Genomic DNA, 15,665 nt, shown 5'->3' with positions numbered 1-15,665 from the left:
CCGCCCCGCACCCTGGGACCCCCCCCATCCCTGGCGGAAACCGCAGAGCCAGCGGGCGCTGTGCTGGGGCCGGAACGAGTCAGGGGCGCCATGACCCGCGACACTCACCCTGGGTGGAGCTGGAGGAGCCGCGGTGTCGGCTGGGCGAGGGCTCCAGGGGCTCAGCTGTGGAATGGGCCCATCAGCGGCCCCCCCAGCATGCGTGCGCACACCCCAGGGAAGGGTCTCGCTCCCCGGGCCCCTCCTCCAGGTCGCCCGCCTGGGTTTGCTCCACCCCTCGTTGCGGGCTGAGCGTGGCTTTGTCTGTTCATGTCCGCCCCCCTTTGGGGGTCCCGGGGCCACGGGCGGGGGGTCGGCCTCTGTGTTGCTCAGCCGGGGGCCCAGGTAGGGAGGCGTGGTGGAGCAGCAACGCAGCCGGCGGCCACCAGAGGGCGCCCGCGTCCCGCACAGCCTGTGAGAGTTTACGGGGGGGGGGGGGGACTGAGGCAGGCTCCCGGGGGTGTGGCTGTGCCCCGAGTCCCGTCCCGTCTGCATGGCCCCGTGCCGCTGATAAGCAAGGCGACGTTAGGCCTGGGCCCCGAAGTCCGCGACGGGGGTGTGGTCCTTCTATCCCGGGCCTGGGGAGCCACGCCCCTCGGATGTCATTGGCAGTACCCTGGCCGTGACCTGGGCCTGGAGGTGTGGCTGGGGCCAGGAGGAGGGACCTGGGGCGTGGCCGGGGCAGGGGGTGGGACTTAAGGGCGTGGCTTGGCCAGGAGGAGGGACCTGGGGCGTGGCCGTGTCCAGGGGTCATGGCTGGGGCCAGGAGGTGGGGCCTGGGGACGTGGCCTGGACTATGAGGTGGAACGTTGGGGGCTTGGTCAGGACCAAGAGGCATGAGCAGGGTCAAGAAGTGGGACCTGGGGGCGTGGTCAGGGCCAAGAGGTGGGACCTAGGGGTGTGGCTGGGGCCAAGATAGGACCTGGAAGTGTGTCCCAGACCAGGAGGAGAGACCTGGGGTTTGGCTGAAGCCAAGAATAGGGGCCCTGGGGGTGTGGCCATGGCCAATGGTGGGACCTAGGGGTGTGGCCCGGACAAGAGGCTTGGTCTGGGGCTTGAGCATGAAGCCCCGCCTCTGGGGGGTGTGGTCAGACATGGGGGCGTGGCCGGGGCACAGCCGTGACCTAGAGTATCATCACAAACTCTCAGGAGCTGGGCAGAGGGCTCACGGGGTCCCCTGGCCTGTGAGCACCGTCAGGGGCGTGGCCTGTGGGCCGGTGCCCTGTAGGGGTGACGGGAATCCAGAGACCCGGTGCGAAGCCTGCAGGCCTGACTGGGGCTCCTGGAGCTGGGACGTGGGGGAGATCGGAGCTGGCAGTCTATGGGCGTGGCCTGAGTGTGGGGGTGGGGCCAGAGCTCCTGGCTATAGACCTGCCTCGTGTGGCTGCTGCGCGCACCAAAGCGGCACCCACCCCGGGTCCCGGGCTCACGTCCCCGGCCCCGGTCTCACGCCACAGCTATGTGGGCCGTAAGCGGATGCAGGTGGAGCAGCCCGAGAAGGCCGTGCCCCGCGTGAGGAACCTGGTGGAGGCCGACTACTCCTACTGGACCCTCGCCTACGTCATCTCCTGCAAGGCGCCCGCAAGCTGCTGGCCGCCCAGCCGCTCTCCAAGATGCTGCCCGTGGACGAGTTCCTGCCCGTCATGTTCGACAAGCACCCAGTGTGAGGGGCTTGTGACGGCGGTGGGGGGGGCAGGCCCTGGGCATCTCCACCTCCTCCCCATGCCGGCCCCGCCCACATCGGGGGCCCGCCCCTTCTGCCTCCCTGAGCTCTGTTGCGCCTGCACAGTGGCTGCTCCCTCTGTCCCTGCCCCCACTCACTGCCCCGCCCCTGTCCCCACATCTGACTCCGACTTCACTGCCCCGCCCCAACTCACTGCCCCACCCCCCGACTCACTGCCGCCCCTCCCCCTCAGGTCCGAGTACAAGGCCCACTTCTCGCGCCGCGACCTGCGCGCCTTCTCCGTGGAGCCGCTGCTCGTGTACCCCACGCACTACACGGGGGACGACGGCTACGTGAGCGCACGGAGACCTCGGTGGTGTGGAACAATGAGCACGTGAAGACCGACTGGGACCGCGCCAAGTCCCAGAAGATGCGGGAGCAGCAGGCGCTGAGCCGCGAGGCCAAGAACTCGGACGTGCTGCAGTCCCCGCTGGACAGCGCCGCCCGGGACGAGCTGTGAGGGCGCCGGCCGGGGCCTCCGCGTCCAGCAGGGCCACCTGCTGCCCCCCGGGACGTCCGCATCCGGGCGGGGCCACCTGCTGCCCCCCCAGGGGCGTCCGCATCCGGCGGGGCCACCTGCTGCCCCCCGGGCCGGGCCGCACACGGCTCTCCACGCAGTCACTTGCACGCAGGCAGCATGAATGGAGCGCCTACTGTGTACCAGGGACTGGGCTTAGCATGGGGGGGCTGGGCGGGGCCAAGCTGCAATCATTAGGCGCCTGTGTGTACCGGGATTCAAAGGAGGGGCGCAGCGCTGGCCCTGGGCCCGAGCGCTTTACTTGAATGACCTCATGCCCAGGGTTTGCGAGTGGCTGCCCCGCAGGGCACCCTGCGGGCCTCTGGGCGGTTACATTCACTTCCTGAAGCTTTCGAGCACCCACGCGTGCTCAGCACACTCGCGCATGGATTGAGCGCCTGCTGTGTGCCGGATCTGAACGAGGCACTCGGGTTGGAGCACAGCAAGGTGCCTGTTGCGCGCCAGCACTGTCGCGAGCCGCGGGGACACAGAGGCGGGGGCCGGTGTCCCCCAGTATCGGCACCTGCTCGCCGGGCTGCACGCCCAGTGCTGGGTTGGGGAAAGGGGCGCGGTGGCTCCCCGGATGTCCTGGGCTCCCCCTGTGTGCCAGGCCTCACGGGCCCCCCCCTCCTCCCCAAGCTGAGCTGTGTGCCCACCGAGAGTCGCTGTTCCCCTGCAGGGGGCATCCGCGGGCCCGCGCCAGAGGGGGGCCTGGGGTGGGGCAGGAGGCCGGGTCTCCCTTGTCCCGCCCTGGTCTCAGGTGTGGCCCCTGCCTGCTTGGCGCGGTGCCTCCGTGCCGGCCTCTGCCGCGGCCCGCGTGTCCGAGGGGCCCAGCCCAGACCCGACGCCCCGGCCTCCACCCGCTCTGGGAGACCTCGGTGTGCTGGGCAGACCTGGATAACTTGCTTATTTTTTTATTAAATGTTTCTGGTTGGTTTTAACCAAAGTCTGTGGTCTGCGTGGCTGCCAAAGCCCCCTCTCCACCCCTCGCCCCTCACCGCGGGCTGCACGGGGTTCCAGGTCCCCGCGCACCCCATAAACGTCCCTCCATGTAACTGGGGCTACCGCAGAGCCCGCTCTGCCTTGTGGGGCCAACGGGAGGGGTGTCCAATGACCTGAACGAGGAGAAGGCTGTCCTGGTGTGGGTTCCCCCAAAACACCCCAGGAGGGGGGCTGTGGCGTGTCCAGGGCGTGAGCCCCGGGAAGGGGAGGAAATGCGATGCAGCTGGGGGAGAGCCCTGCAGGGGGCGCCACGAGCCGACAGCGCCCGTAGGAGAGAAGCCAGCGGCGCTGCAGAGCCGCCCCCTGGCGGCGGGGGGCGGCATTGCTAGCCCCAGACAGCCCTGTGTGTCGTCAGGGTCCAATCCCCGGAGGCTGCGAGGGGTCGTGGCCACTGCCATCGGACTGGACGGTGGCCATGGTCAGAGCGGGAAATGTGAGAATGGAGCCCAGGAAAGCAAACGGAGACCCCGGCTCTCAACCATTCAGTGCAGCCGCTTTCCGACCCTCCAAGCTGCTGACTTCCAGCTTCTACACATTTATGACAAATTTATTTATCTTATTTGAAAGACAGAGTTACAGGACGGGGGTCCTCCATCTGCTCCCCAAACGGCTGCAACGGCCGGAGCTGCGCTGATCCGAAGCCAGGAGCCAGGAGCTCCATCCGGGTCCCCCACGCGGGTGCAGGGGCTCAAGGACTTGGGCCATCCTCCACTGCTTTTCCAAGCTACAGCAGAGAGCTGGACCGGAAGTGGAGCAGCCAGGACTTGAACCAGCACCCCTATGGGAAGCCGGCCTCGCATATACATATTTCATTGTCTTCCACGAACTCTGGCAGCCTGCAATTGCTTTTTTTTTTTTTTTAAACACACTTATTTCACAAACTTGAGATAAAACCACCTATTGCTTAAAATACATCTTTAGAAAACATTTATTTATTTGAAAGACTATGTTCGTGGAAGGAGAGAGATCTTCCTTCCATCTGCTGGTTCACCACAGCAGCCGGGGCCACGGGAGATCCGGATACGGGCATCTGGGGAGTGGACCAGCAGGTGGAAGACCTCTCTCTCTGTAACTCAGTCTCTCAAATAAGTAAAATAAGTTTGGTTTTTTTTTAAAAAATAAAGCTTTTCCCTTCGCAGCTGCTCCCAGGCTGGCTGCTGGCGTCGGAAGACAGCTCCAGTCTCTCCAGCCCGCCCACGCCCGCAGGTGCGCCTGGCTGGGGAAGCCGCTGGGCGAGGCCCAGGTGCACCTGCCGGGAGGGCTGGTGGGCGGAGTCAGGGGAGGGGCAGGCTGGGTCTCGGGCTCCGAGGCCTCCAGGTGGCCCGCAGGCCAGGTCCCGGGGGCAACTCTGCCTGCTGGGTTGGCGGTTGGAGGCCCAGGTGGACCGGGGTTCGGATTAGGGGAGTGGAAATGGGGTGGAGGCCGAAGGGGCTGGCGCTGTGCCAGCGACAACGGCACCCCACATCAGAGCGCGGGTTCAAGTCCTGGGCACTCAGCCTTTGGTCCAGCTCCCCGCTGAGACGCCCTGGGGGAAGCAGCAGAGGATGTGGCCCGGCGGCCGCGTTGGTGTAGTTCCAGAACATTCTGCCCCCCCACGCCGTCTCCCTGCCCCCCCCCCCCCCAGCCCTCGCAGCCCCTCACTCCACTGCTTCCCATCTCTGGGGATTTGCCTGTTCTGCACGTGTCGTCCAGGGAGTCGCACACGGTGTGCCTTATTTATTTGAAAGGCAGTGACAGAGAGAGAGAGAGAGAGACCCATCCGCTGGGTCACTCCCCAAATGTCTGCAACAGAGAGGGCTGGAGCCAGCAGCTCCATCCGGGTCTCCCACGCAGGTGCAGGGGCCCAAGGACCTGGGCCATCCTCCACCAAGCCACAGCAGAGAGCTGGATCAAAAGTGGAGCAACCGGGACTCAAACCGGTGCCCGTGCGGATTCCGGCCCCGCAGGCTGCGCCTTTACCTACTGTGCCACAGCACCGGCCCGGAACTGCTCGTCTCTATTCCTTTTCCCAAAACTTTGGGGGCCGGGGCTGTACGCAGTGAAAGTCTCGTGTCCGAGTGTCGCAACACGGGAAGCCTGTCCCAGCTGTCCCCGCCGCTCATCTGGCTCCCCTGCGGGGCGGGGCCGCAAGGCACCCGCGTCACCTCAGCTGCCTGCTTCGAAATCCCCACACCCGCACCGGGTCCTGGTGGGCCCGCGGGAGGGCCTTAGAGGGCCGGGGCGTGGCCTCTGCTCAGGGGCGTGGCCTCTGAGGGGGCGGGCCCTCCGGTCAGGGGCGTGGCCTCTGCTGGGCGGGCCCTCTGGCCAGAGGCGTGGCATCTGGTTGGGGCATGTCCTCTGACTGGGGGTGTGTCTAGCGGCCTGCCTCCTCGCTGGGGGAGTGTTCCCTGAGTAGGGGCGTGTCCTCTGAGTAGGGGCATGTCCTCTGATTGGGGGCCTGCCTCCTGGCTGGTGGCGTGTTTTCTGAGTAGGGGCGTGCCCTCTGAGTAGGGGCGTGTCCTCTGGGTAGGGACGAGTTTTCTGATTAGAGGCGTGTCCTCTGGCTGGGGGCGTGCTCTCTGAGTAGGGGCGTGTCCTCTGGCTGGGGGCGTGTCCTTGGAGTTCCCGCCTGCGTGGCGGCCCCACCTCTCTCCTCTCTCTCTGCCCCCTCCCGTCCCCCGCGTGGGCTCTGAAGCCGCCCTGGCCCCCGCCCGCTGGCTCTGTCCCGTCTCGGCCTCTGACCGCCCAGGCGCCGTCCTGGCTCCGCCGCCCGATGTCAGGGTCCGGGGTCCCCATCCCGGGGCCTTTGCGGAGCCGAAATCAACCCCAGCGGTGGGAAGGCGCCCCTGGGCCACCTCGGAGCCCCCGGCTGGGGCGGTCCCCCTGCCCCCTCAAAGAGTGATTCATTTATTTGAAGTTAAGGAGTGACCTAGCTGCCCTGCGCTGGCTCGCTCCCCAAAGGCGGCCTTGGCACCCGGGGAGGCAGCCGGGATGACCGGGTGCTCGCCCCTCCCGCCCCACCCCCCGCGCGGCCCTGGGCCCCGGCTTCGGCCTGGCCCCACCCTGGCTGCTGTGGACACTTGGGGGAGTGGCCAGCGGGGTGCGGGTTGAATCTGTGGTGTTCCTCTGGAATTTGTCTTCCAGGGTCGCAAGTTCGAATCCCACCCCGCCCCTCCCCGGCAGAGGCGTCTGCCCGCAGCCCGGGCTCCGTGGGGATTTTCTTGATTTTTTTCCTTTTTGCCCAGACGGGAAGGAGTTCGCGAGAGGTCCGAGGCCCTTTCTTCTTTTTTTTTAATGTCTGCTTTTAATAAAATATTTTTACAGAGACCAAAAAGAGAGAGAAGTGCAAAACGTGTCCACACCATGCACCCATGAGCGGTTCCCGCGCGCCGGGTCCCGCGGCCACGGCGCAGGCGCAGCCCGGGCGGAATCCAAGCAAACAAAAGCCCCCGAAATCAGAAAACCAACAACGTTTGACTTTACGCCTGCAACCGCATGCTGGGAGCAGGCGCACGGAGGGCAAGGCCTCCGGGGACTGGGGCCGGCGCTGGGTGGGCGGGGCCGGGCCCCTGTGGAGTGGGCGGCGACAGGGCGGGGTCCTGGGGTGGGTATGGATGGGGTGGGGTCCTGGGCCCCCTGGCTGGGATGGGGCGTGGTCCTGGGCCCCCTTCTGGGCAGGGGACGTGGGGGGTGCGTTCGAGGGGTCTCCCTGGCCACCTGTCACCTTGACTTCCGTCTTTTAAATTAAAATAAAAAGGCGCAGCCAAGAATCAACAGGAGCCCCGCGAACACAACTTTGGTCCTTAGGGATTCTCAGGAGGGGTGGGGGAGGAGGGGAGACGCGGCCGGGGTCGGGGGCCCAGCCCGCCCCTCCCCACCGAGCTGGGGGGGGGACAGCGCGGGCGCGGGCAGCAGGGGAGGGGGCAACAGGGGGCGCTGAGATCCCAGCCGAGAGACAGAGAGAGAGAGAGAGAGAGAGAGAGAGAGAGAGAGAGAGGATTTCTAGTTCGGTGTTGAGTTTTTTGCATGTCTGATGGGGGCGGGGCACGGGGCGGGGGCGGGGCCTGCGGGGGGCACCTCCTCCTGGCGTCCCTGGTCCTCCGGCCTCTGTCCCTGAGTCTCTCCCCGTCCCCCCCACCCCCGGGCGGGGCCGCCCCGACCCTCCGTGTCGCCCCCTCGGCCGCAGAAACCCGGGCCGATTCGTGCCGGAAGTGGGCAGGACCTGGGCCCACCGGGTGAGCCCAAGCCGGCGGGAATCCAGCGGGGTCCCCCTCCCCCGCCCTTGGCTGGGCTCACGTCCACCTGCTGGGGCCTGCGGGGAAAGCCCTGGCCCTCCTCGGTCCCGGGGTCAGTCTTGGGGTACCCGCCACTCACGCACGCACACACCTGCTCTTGGAGGATTGGCTGAAAAGACTCCCAAGGAATATTCTGGAAAATAGGATTCCAAACTTGCGCTCCCACTCCCGTCCCTCGGACGGAGAATCCAGGCTCCGCCTTGGCCCTGCATTCTAACCCGTGTCCACACTGCTATCACTCAACCCGGCCCGAGCCGAGGGGACGCCCACACGGCAGGAAGCCAGACCAAGCCCTGGATCAGTGTGCGACTGAGGCAACTGTACCTGGCCGCCCAGCCTCGCCTCACACGGACGCGCAGGTGCACCCGCGCGCAGGCGCACACACACCCCTAGCATTCCTGGTCCCTTCCCGTTCTTCCCCGCCCGGGGGCCCTGGGCAGGGGGCAGGGTCCGCCCAGCGACCCCAGATCCCCGAGTCCTCGATCTCTCTCTCTGAGGGAGGTCCAGCGACGCCAGGCGCCCCCGGCCCCCAGGAAGGCGTGAGGCAGGGGTCTCGCCTGGCAGCCGGAGTTGGGAGGGCAGGCCCGGGACCCCCACCCGGGGAAGGAGATAGCAGCAATGGGGCGCCGCGGCCGGGCCTCCGACCCCAGCCCAAGCCCCCGCTTGGCTGTCGGTGCAAAGAGCGAGTAACGCTCCCGCGCTGTGAGGACTGGGTGTGCCGGGGAGGGGGGGAGGCAAGCCCTGCCCCGTGGGGGGCGGGGGTGCAGGGGAGCCCCGGAGCCGCCCCCGCGAGTGTTTGGCACCCAAGGGCGCGTGTGCTTTGGAAGTCCCGCTCTGCCCCTGGCCCACGTGTAGTTTTTGCAAACATCAGAGGAGCCTGGGGTGGGCCTAAACCCCTCCCTCCGCCCCCCCCCCGCATCCGGGTCCCCACGGCCCGCGGACCACCTGGGGGAGGGGGCGCTCCCGGGAGCCAGCCCCCAGCCTAGGAGCTGCGTTCCCGACTTGGCAATGGGTCCCGGGCCCCGGGGACTTGGGGACCCGCTATGGCTTTTCCGGGGGACAGGAGGCGGGGCCGGGAATCTCGCCTTCTCCGTAGGGGCGAGGCCTCCTCCCATCCCGGCACCTAAGGTTCCTGCCCCCAGACGCTGGGGCGTGGCCTCGGGTGAGGGGCGTGGCCTCCCGAGAGGGCGGGGCGTTGCCCACTCACAGTGGCCCATGAGCAGGCGCCCATTCCAGGGGGCATGCTTGCTCGCTTTCTGCGCATGCGCGCACCTAGGGGCGGACGTCCCGTCTCCGCTCTCCACGCAGGCGCCCTGCAGCCCGCCCCTCTCCGAGCAGGCGCCCTGCCGCCCAACCCGCCCCGCCCTAGGGCGCAGGCGCGGCGCCGCCCTCCTCGGCCGAGCGCGTGTCCGACTTGAGCTTGACGAACTCCTTGGCCACCTCGTCGCTGCTGCGCTGCGAGAGGATGCGCAGCACCGTGAGGCCCGTGTCGTCCATGTGGATGCGGCGGCCCAGCGGCAGCCAGCAGGCGGCGCTCCCGCGCTGGGCCAGCTCGCGCAGCTGCAGCACGGCCAGGCCCACCGTGCGGTCCTCGCGCGCGAAGCAGTAGTCCTTGACGCACACCTGCAGCTCGTAGCACTCGGGGCCCGCGTCGGCGCTCAGCGTGCTGCGGGGCGGCGGGGGCGTGAGGCCGAGAGCCCCGTCCGAGCCGCGCCCACGCCGCCCCGCCCCGCCCGGCCCCGCCCACACAGCGAGGCCCCGCCCACACAGCGAGGCCCCGCCCACACTGATAGCCCCGCCCCCTCCCCACTCACAACTGGAAGCTCTCGTTGTACTTGGGGGCCCAGCTGTTGTTCTTGGACTTGGTCGCGAACTTGCGCTTCTTGTCGCTGAGCTGCGGCCCGATGATGTTGACCTCGATGAACGGCCGGAAGATGCCGGACGTGTGCCACTTGAGGTCATTGGCAGCCACCACTGGGTGGGGGGCGGGGGACAGACCGTGAGGGAGCGCGCGGGGCCGCCCGGGACCCCCGAGGCGCTGAGGTTAAAAACTACATTTCCCACAAGGCCCCAGCAGCAGGGCCCATGAGTACACGTGACTGAGCTCTGGCCAATGAGGTGAGAGGGGAAGTCACGCGGCCACTCCAGGGTCGGGGCAGCCAGGGTCCGGATGAAGCCGCGCGGGGCGGAGGGGTTTGAGTGTTTAAGACCCCACGGAGGACAAAAACCCACGAAGGGCCAAAGTACGGCCCTGAGCGCGCAGCTGGGATGCTCGGCTTCAGGCTGGCCGCTCTCGAGACGGCTTCTGTAGGAAAAGTACTTCTCCGTCGGCCAACACCTGGGGGCACAGCTGCGAGCTGGATGCAGCGGGCCTGGCTCCTGGATCCAGCCGTGCCTGAAGGCGGAGCCGCCGCTGATCGGCTCCAGGGACTCGCAGTGGAGGCGCGACCCACGCCCAGCCTCGCCCAGACTCCCAGCCCAGCCCCAGGCCCCCATCCCCGCCCCAGCCCTGCTCCGCCCAGCCCCAGGCCCCCAGCCCCGCCCCAGCCCTGCCTCGCCTAGCCCCCCAGCACACCCAATCTAGGTCTGCCCCAGCGCTCCAGCCCCGCCCAGCACCCCCCCAGTCCAGTCCCACCCCAGCACCCCAGCCCTGCCCAGCCCCCAGCTGAGCCTCGCCCAGTCCCCCCCAGCCTTGCCTAGCCCTGCCCAGATGAGGCGCGAACCACGCCCCAGTGCCCCCAGCCTCGCCCCAGCCCCCAGCCCCACTCCACCCAGCTGAGGCTCCACCCACGCCCAGCCCTGCCCCTCACCTTTCATCCTGACCTTCTGCTCCCCAGCCCCACCCCAGACCCGCCCACCCGAGGCACAACCCTGCCCCAGCCCCGCCCCGCCCACGTGAGGCGCAACCCCGCCCTAGCCCCAGCCCCGCCCCTCACCTTTCACCGTGACCTTCTGCTCCCCAGTCCCTGGGTGGGTGAAGAGCTCCACGTGCAAGGAGACCTCGCCTACGGGATCCTCCACGCCGGAGCCTGGGGGCAGGGCGGGGCTGGGCGTGAGCTCCGTCCCGCCCCGCCCACTGCGCGCTGGCGGCACCAGGTCCGCGGCCCTGCCGGCGGGGAACGGGGCGGGGGCCGGGGGTTCCCGGGGGGGGGCCCTGAGGCTCTGGGTTCGAGTGCACCTGCCTCAGCGCCGTGCCTGTGTCCCTTTCTGACTTTCATCCCACGCACCTGTCACCCTCTCCTCCCCGGGGGTCTCTAGGCGGACCCCGACCTCCCTCCCCAGGCGCGGGAGACCCTACAGGGTCTCAGTTTCCCACTGCCCCTTCGCTGGGACCTCGAGGCTCAGCGCCACCATCCCATCCGGGATTCCTCGCCCAGGGCTGCAGGGATTGGTTGGGGCTGGCCATGTGACTTGAGCTGAGCCAATAGGAGCTGGCCCTGAGACTTAGGCTGTGACTAATAGGGTAGAGTCTGCTTCCCCTCCCAGGGCCACAGGGATTGGTCGGCGCTGGCCATGTGACCTGAGCTGGGCCAATAGGAACTGGCCCTGGGACTTAGGTTATGGTTGTTAGGGAAGTCTGCTTCCCTGCCCAGGGCTGCAGGGATTGGTCAGTGCTGGCCATGTGACCTGAGCTGGGCCAATAGGAGCTGGCCCTGGGACTTAGGCTGTGGTCAGTAGACTCACCGCTGTCTCTGCCCACCGAGGGGAGAGCCCGCCCCCAGGGACTCCTGGATCCAGCTATCCCTGATGCTGATCCCTTCAGTAACCTGTCAGCTTCCAGAGGCCACAGCACCCCCTGGTCTGTTGTAGCCCCGCCCCGTGCTGCTGCCGGAGCTGCGGTCCAGCGGCCCCCACCGGTGACTCAGTGTGGACCTGGGACCGCCAGCACTCTGCCAGGCCCCACCCCAGCCCCCCCAGGCAGCCCCCCACTCCTGGAGCACCCCATGCATGGCGGGGAGGGAGGAGGGGAAGTCGGAGGTGTGGGTGGAGGACCCGGGGTGCTCAGGGCTGCATCCGGGTCACCTCCCGCTGCACAGGACGTGACTGGGCCGGGGGGGGGGTCGGCAGAGGATCCCCGCGCCCCCTCCCCGTCAGCCCGCCCCGGGCCGCCTGCCTGGCCGTCTCAGGCTCCCTCCCCCCCCACCAGTCACATGCTCAGCCTCCCGCCCCCTCCCTCAGGCCAATGCTTCACAGCAAAGCTCAATCCAGGCCAGACTGGGGCGCGGGGGGGGACCGTGGTGGGGGAGGTGTGGGGTCGGACCAAGGCCAAAGCTAGTGAGGGGGGGAGGGGGCCGTGCTGGGCGCCCCTACTCCGCGGTTTGCTGGCTCCACGGGGAAGGGACTCTCTGTCCCGAGCCCACTCCTGCCCACCCCCCGAAATCCAGGGCCCCCACCCCACCCAGGGGAGGCCCAGGCTCCCCCAGAAATTCCCGGGGGCCCGCGGTCGTCCCATTTTGCGGATGCACACCCTGAGGTCCAGCAGGTGCATTCGCGCCCCGCCCGCACCCGCAGAGCTGGGGTCGGTGCCCCCCGCCCTCGGGACCCCCGTGGAACCAGCAAGCCGCCCGCCCCCCTCGCGCCCCTCGGCCCGGGGCCGGCCAGGCGCGGGCGCAGAGGCACGTACCCTTGTCAGGATAAGTGTCTTCGCTAAGGGTAAACCTAGTCCCCTTTCCACCATGAACTACTCGTGGGCAGGGGCGGGCGGGGCGGGGCGGGGGTGTGCGTGGCGGGGGAGGAGAGACAGAGAGAGAAAAGTGAGCTGCAGACTGACGGACGGACGGACGGACGGACAGACGGGGCCGCTGAGGGCGGCGGGGGCGGGGCGGGGCGGGCCCTCGGCGGCCCCCGCCCCCGGCCCCCCGCTGCTCTGTGTGCGCTCAGACAGGGACGCGAGACGGAAGCAAAAGACAGAGAGAAAAACCTGGGACCGGGAGCTGCCTCCCCGGCCGCCCCGCCCCGCACCCCCCGCACCCCCAGGCCGGGGTCGCGCCAGGCGCTGGGCTGTCCATCACCCCTGAGCCCCGCCCCCAGCGGGTTCAACCACGCCCCGGGCCCATGGCATCAGAGGTCCCGCCTCTGGAACTGCCAATCATGTCCCGGCCCCGTGACACCAGCTGTCCAGCGCATCCCTAGCTGTCAATCACTGGCTCTCCCGCCCCCTCCCGCAAAGCTGTCAGTCACTCGCCGGGTCCCTGCCCCTAGGAGCCGGCACTCCTTGGCGTCCTGAGGTCACCGATTTTCCCACCTCCTGGCCCTTGGCTGTAGGGCGCCCTGGCCCCACGAGCTGTCGTCCCAGAGTCCCCGCCCCCGTGACGTCACGGAGGGGCCGGGCGGCCGCGCGCCTCACCCTGGGCCGACTGTGTCTGCACGAAGGTCTTGATGAGCAGGTCGGTGGCCTGCGTGTACAGGGACAGCGCGTAGCGCAGCGACTGCAGGTCCGGGCTCTTCTCCAGGAAAGCCTTCTTGAGGCCCACGCCGCCCGCGTGGAAGTATTGCTGCGGGGACATGGCTGGCGAGCTCCTATGCATGCCTCAAAACCCACTCGCCATGGGCTCCCCAGGCCCCTATCCCAGGCCCAGCCTCGGAGAGCCAAGCCTCTCCGTGTCCAGTCCAGCCAACTACCCACTCCCCCCGCCAGCCTGGACAAGCCTGGGCCGGGGCCACATCCACGCCGCCCACGCACTGCCCAGGCGGCCTCTCTCACCTTGATCGTGTCCAGGGCCAGCTCCACAACCGCGCACTGCTTGGGCGTCAGGCTCTTGGCTTCTTCCCGCACCATGTGGTCCTGGGGGGTGAGGGAGAGGCCTCGCCTTCAGGACCTCCCCGGGGGGTCTCGTGCCTGGGGTCGGCACCCAGCCCTGGGGTCGGCGCCCAGCAGGTGCGCTGTGCGTGTCTGGAATAGACGGGCTGCGCCTTGACCCAGTTGTACCTGAAGCTGACCACAGGCATCTTTCCAACACAGACCCGGTGCTGAAGCCAGCAAGTGGCAGCGACCGGGGATCTGTCTCCCGGCGGGACCCTGCCCCCACGAGGCGCCCCTGCGGCCCCATCCCGGCCTCACCTTCAGTTTGGAGAGTTGCCCCAGCTCCTTGGCGGCGTTGAATATCATCTGCGTCCCCTGCAGGTGACAACGGGCACAGCAGGGGTGAGGGTGGGGAGGGGTCTCCCCGGAGACCTCAGAGAGCTGAGGGCAGGTCCTGGGCTGGGGGGGCAGCAGGTGGGAGGAGCCCCTGGGCAGGGCTGGGGGCTCGGGGATGGTTCTGTAGAGGAGGGAGTGGGGGGCCCTGACCTCTGTCCTCCATTGTCCCCCCAAAAACAGACGCCGGCAAGATGGCGGCGCGGCTCAGGCTCCGAGAAGCCGGCCGGGCCTGGGTTCGAATCTCGGCTCTGCCATGTGTCCCTGAGCAAGTCACTCAGCCTCTCTGAGCCTGGTTCCCTCTTCTGGCCTGCGGGAAGCCCGTTCACCCCGGGCTCAGCCGTGACCCAGCTGGGTCTGCCCAGCGTCCGAGGCATTGGCACTGGGGCGCAGGGTCTCGGCCCCCCCGCACCAAGGGGGCAACCCAGGCACAGTCCCATCTGTCCCGGGGCCTCCACTCCGCCCAGGGGACGCAGGTACGAGGACTGGTGAGGCCTGAGTGAGTCTGGGGCCCGGGGGTGGGGCCACGCGAGGGGCGGGGCTGTGTTAAGGAAGATTTGGTGGGTGGGGCTAAGTGGGGGCGGGGCGTCAGCTGGGACGCGGGCACCACCCTGAGTCCCTGCAGGCCTCCCGCCTGTGTCCCTCCACCCCCAGCCCCTCCTAGCACTACCCCGTGACCCCCGAGGTCACTCGCAGTCGCCCTGTGGGCCACCTGGCCGGGCCTCAGTCTCCCCCGCTGCACCCGGCTGCAGCCCGGCGCGGGGGCGCCCTCTCTGCCCTGCCTGCTCCACCCCACCCCACCGCCCCTCCCCGGCCCGGGGAGCAAGCCAGACGGACAAAACAAGAAACAGAGATCCACAGACAAGGTCACGGCGCGCGGACCACAGAGGCGGGGCGGGGAGGGAGCCAGACAGCGAGCGCGCGGCCTTACGTCTGAGTGGCTCAGCGGCTTCCCCCTGCCCTGTGGAGAGAACCAGGCGGGGGTCACGGGGGGGCCGCCGCCCCTGGACACTCACGCGCGCCCCTCCTCCGTGCGGGGCCCTCTGCCGGCCCCACCCCCGCCCGCCCAGCGGGGTGCACCCCGCGGGAGACGCAGGAGCAGGAAGTGCTCGGCTCCTCCGACACAGACACGCGTGGGCGGGTCAGAAACACAGAACTCACACGCTAAGCTACACGTGCGCCCCCGCACTGCCAAGACCCACCCCACGCCTGCTCGAGGAGGCACGGACACGCATGTGCAGGACACGCGGGTGCACCCACACCCATGTGGCGCTGGGCACGTCGACTGCGCGCCCTTCTCCCTGCACAATCGCCTCTCCTCGGACCTCCGCGACCCCCGCTGAGCTTCCTGCACACGCGCACACACGCACGCACACACACATACACAGGTGCGCACGCACGCACACAGGTGCACACGCGCACACGCACGCACGTCCGGAGAGCCGAGCCCGGGCCACAGCCAGGCCAGGCCATTACCTTCTCTAATCCCTTGCCATGCTTTCTCAAGAGCGTGCCCTGCAGAGACAACGTCACAGGGTGATTGACGCGGCCGGCCCGGGGTGCTGGGGCGTGGTCGTGGAGAACGCCAGGGGGGCTGGGGGCGGGGCTGCATGGAAGGGGGGGCCTCGGAGGCGGACTCGGACAGGCGTGAGTCAGAGATGGATGGGGAGGGGTTGAGAGAGAGAGAGAGGGAGAGAGGGAGAGAGAGAGGGAGAGAGAGGGAGAGAGAGAGGGAGAGAGGGAGAGAGAGAGGGAGAGAGAGGGAGAGAGAGGGAAGGAGGAGGGAGACAGAGGGAGGGGGAGGGGAGGGGTGGGAGGGGCGTTGATCGTGCAGAAACAGAACTCGTTCGTATTTATTGTACACCGGGCTCTTGGCTCTGTGCCAACAGGCAGCACCCAGGCCTCCAATCCAGCGGACCTGAGTTCAAATCCTGCTTCCCGCAGGTCCTGGGCAGGGGGACCCTGAGATTCTGC

At 68.4% G+C, this 15,665-nt stretch overlaps 1 protein-coding gene and 1 pseudogene across 4 annotated transcripts in view; one reads left to right on the top strand and one right to left on the bottom strand.

Moving 5' to 3' along the window:
• Nucleotides 1-1,039: 1,039 nt before the first annotated feature.
• Nucleotides 1,040-2,281, top strand: LOC133750060 (procollagen galactosyltransferase 1-like; annotated as a pseudogene).
• A 6,639-nt stretch (nt 2,282-8,920) lies between these two features.
• Nucleotides 8,921-15,665, bottom strand: part of LOC133748995 (protein unc-13 homolog A) — a 37,164-nt gene continuing 30,419 nt past the window's right edge. For 3 of the 4 annotated variants that reach the window (XM_062178054.1, XM_062178052.1, XM_062178053.1), the window contains 8 exons: nt 15,168-15,206; nt 14,623-14,652; nt 13,617-13,673; nt 13,260-13,340; nt 12,903-13,050; nt 10,492-10,584; nt 9,370-9,529; nt 8,921-9,221 (listed from right to left, as the gene is read on the bottom strand). In XM_062178054.1, coding sequence (XP_062034038.1) covers nt 8,921-9,221; nt 9,370-9,529; nt 10,492-10,584; nt 12,903-13,050; nt 13,260-13,340; nt 13,617-13,673; nt 14,623-14,652; nt 15,168-15,206 — 909 coding nt within the window. The remainder of the gene's footprint in view (nt 9,222-9,369; nt 9,530-10,491; nt 10,585-12,902; nt 13,051-13,259; nt 13,341-13,616; nt 13,674-14,622; nt 14,653-15,167; nt 15,207-15,665) is intronic. The other variant, XM_062178055.1, reaches the window with a different exon arrangement.

The sequence above is a fragment of the Lepus europaeus genome, chromosome 20, assembly GCF_033115175.1.
Source record: "Lepus europaeus isolate LE1 chromosome 20, mLepTim1.pri, whole genome shotgun sequence".
In the NCBI taxonomy this organism is placed as follows: Eukaryota; Metazoa; Chordata; class Mammalia; order Lagomorpha; family Leporidae; genus Lepus; species Lepus europaeus.
This window is presented reverse-complemented; position numbering and strand designations above follow the sequence as displayed.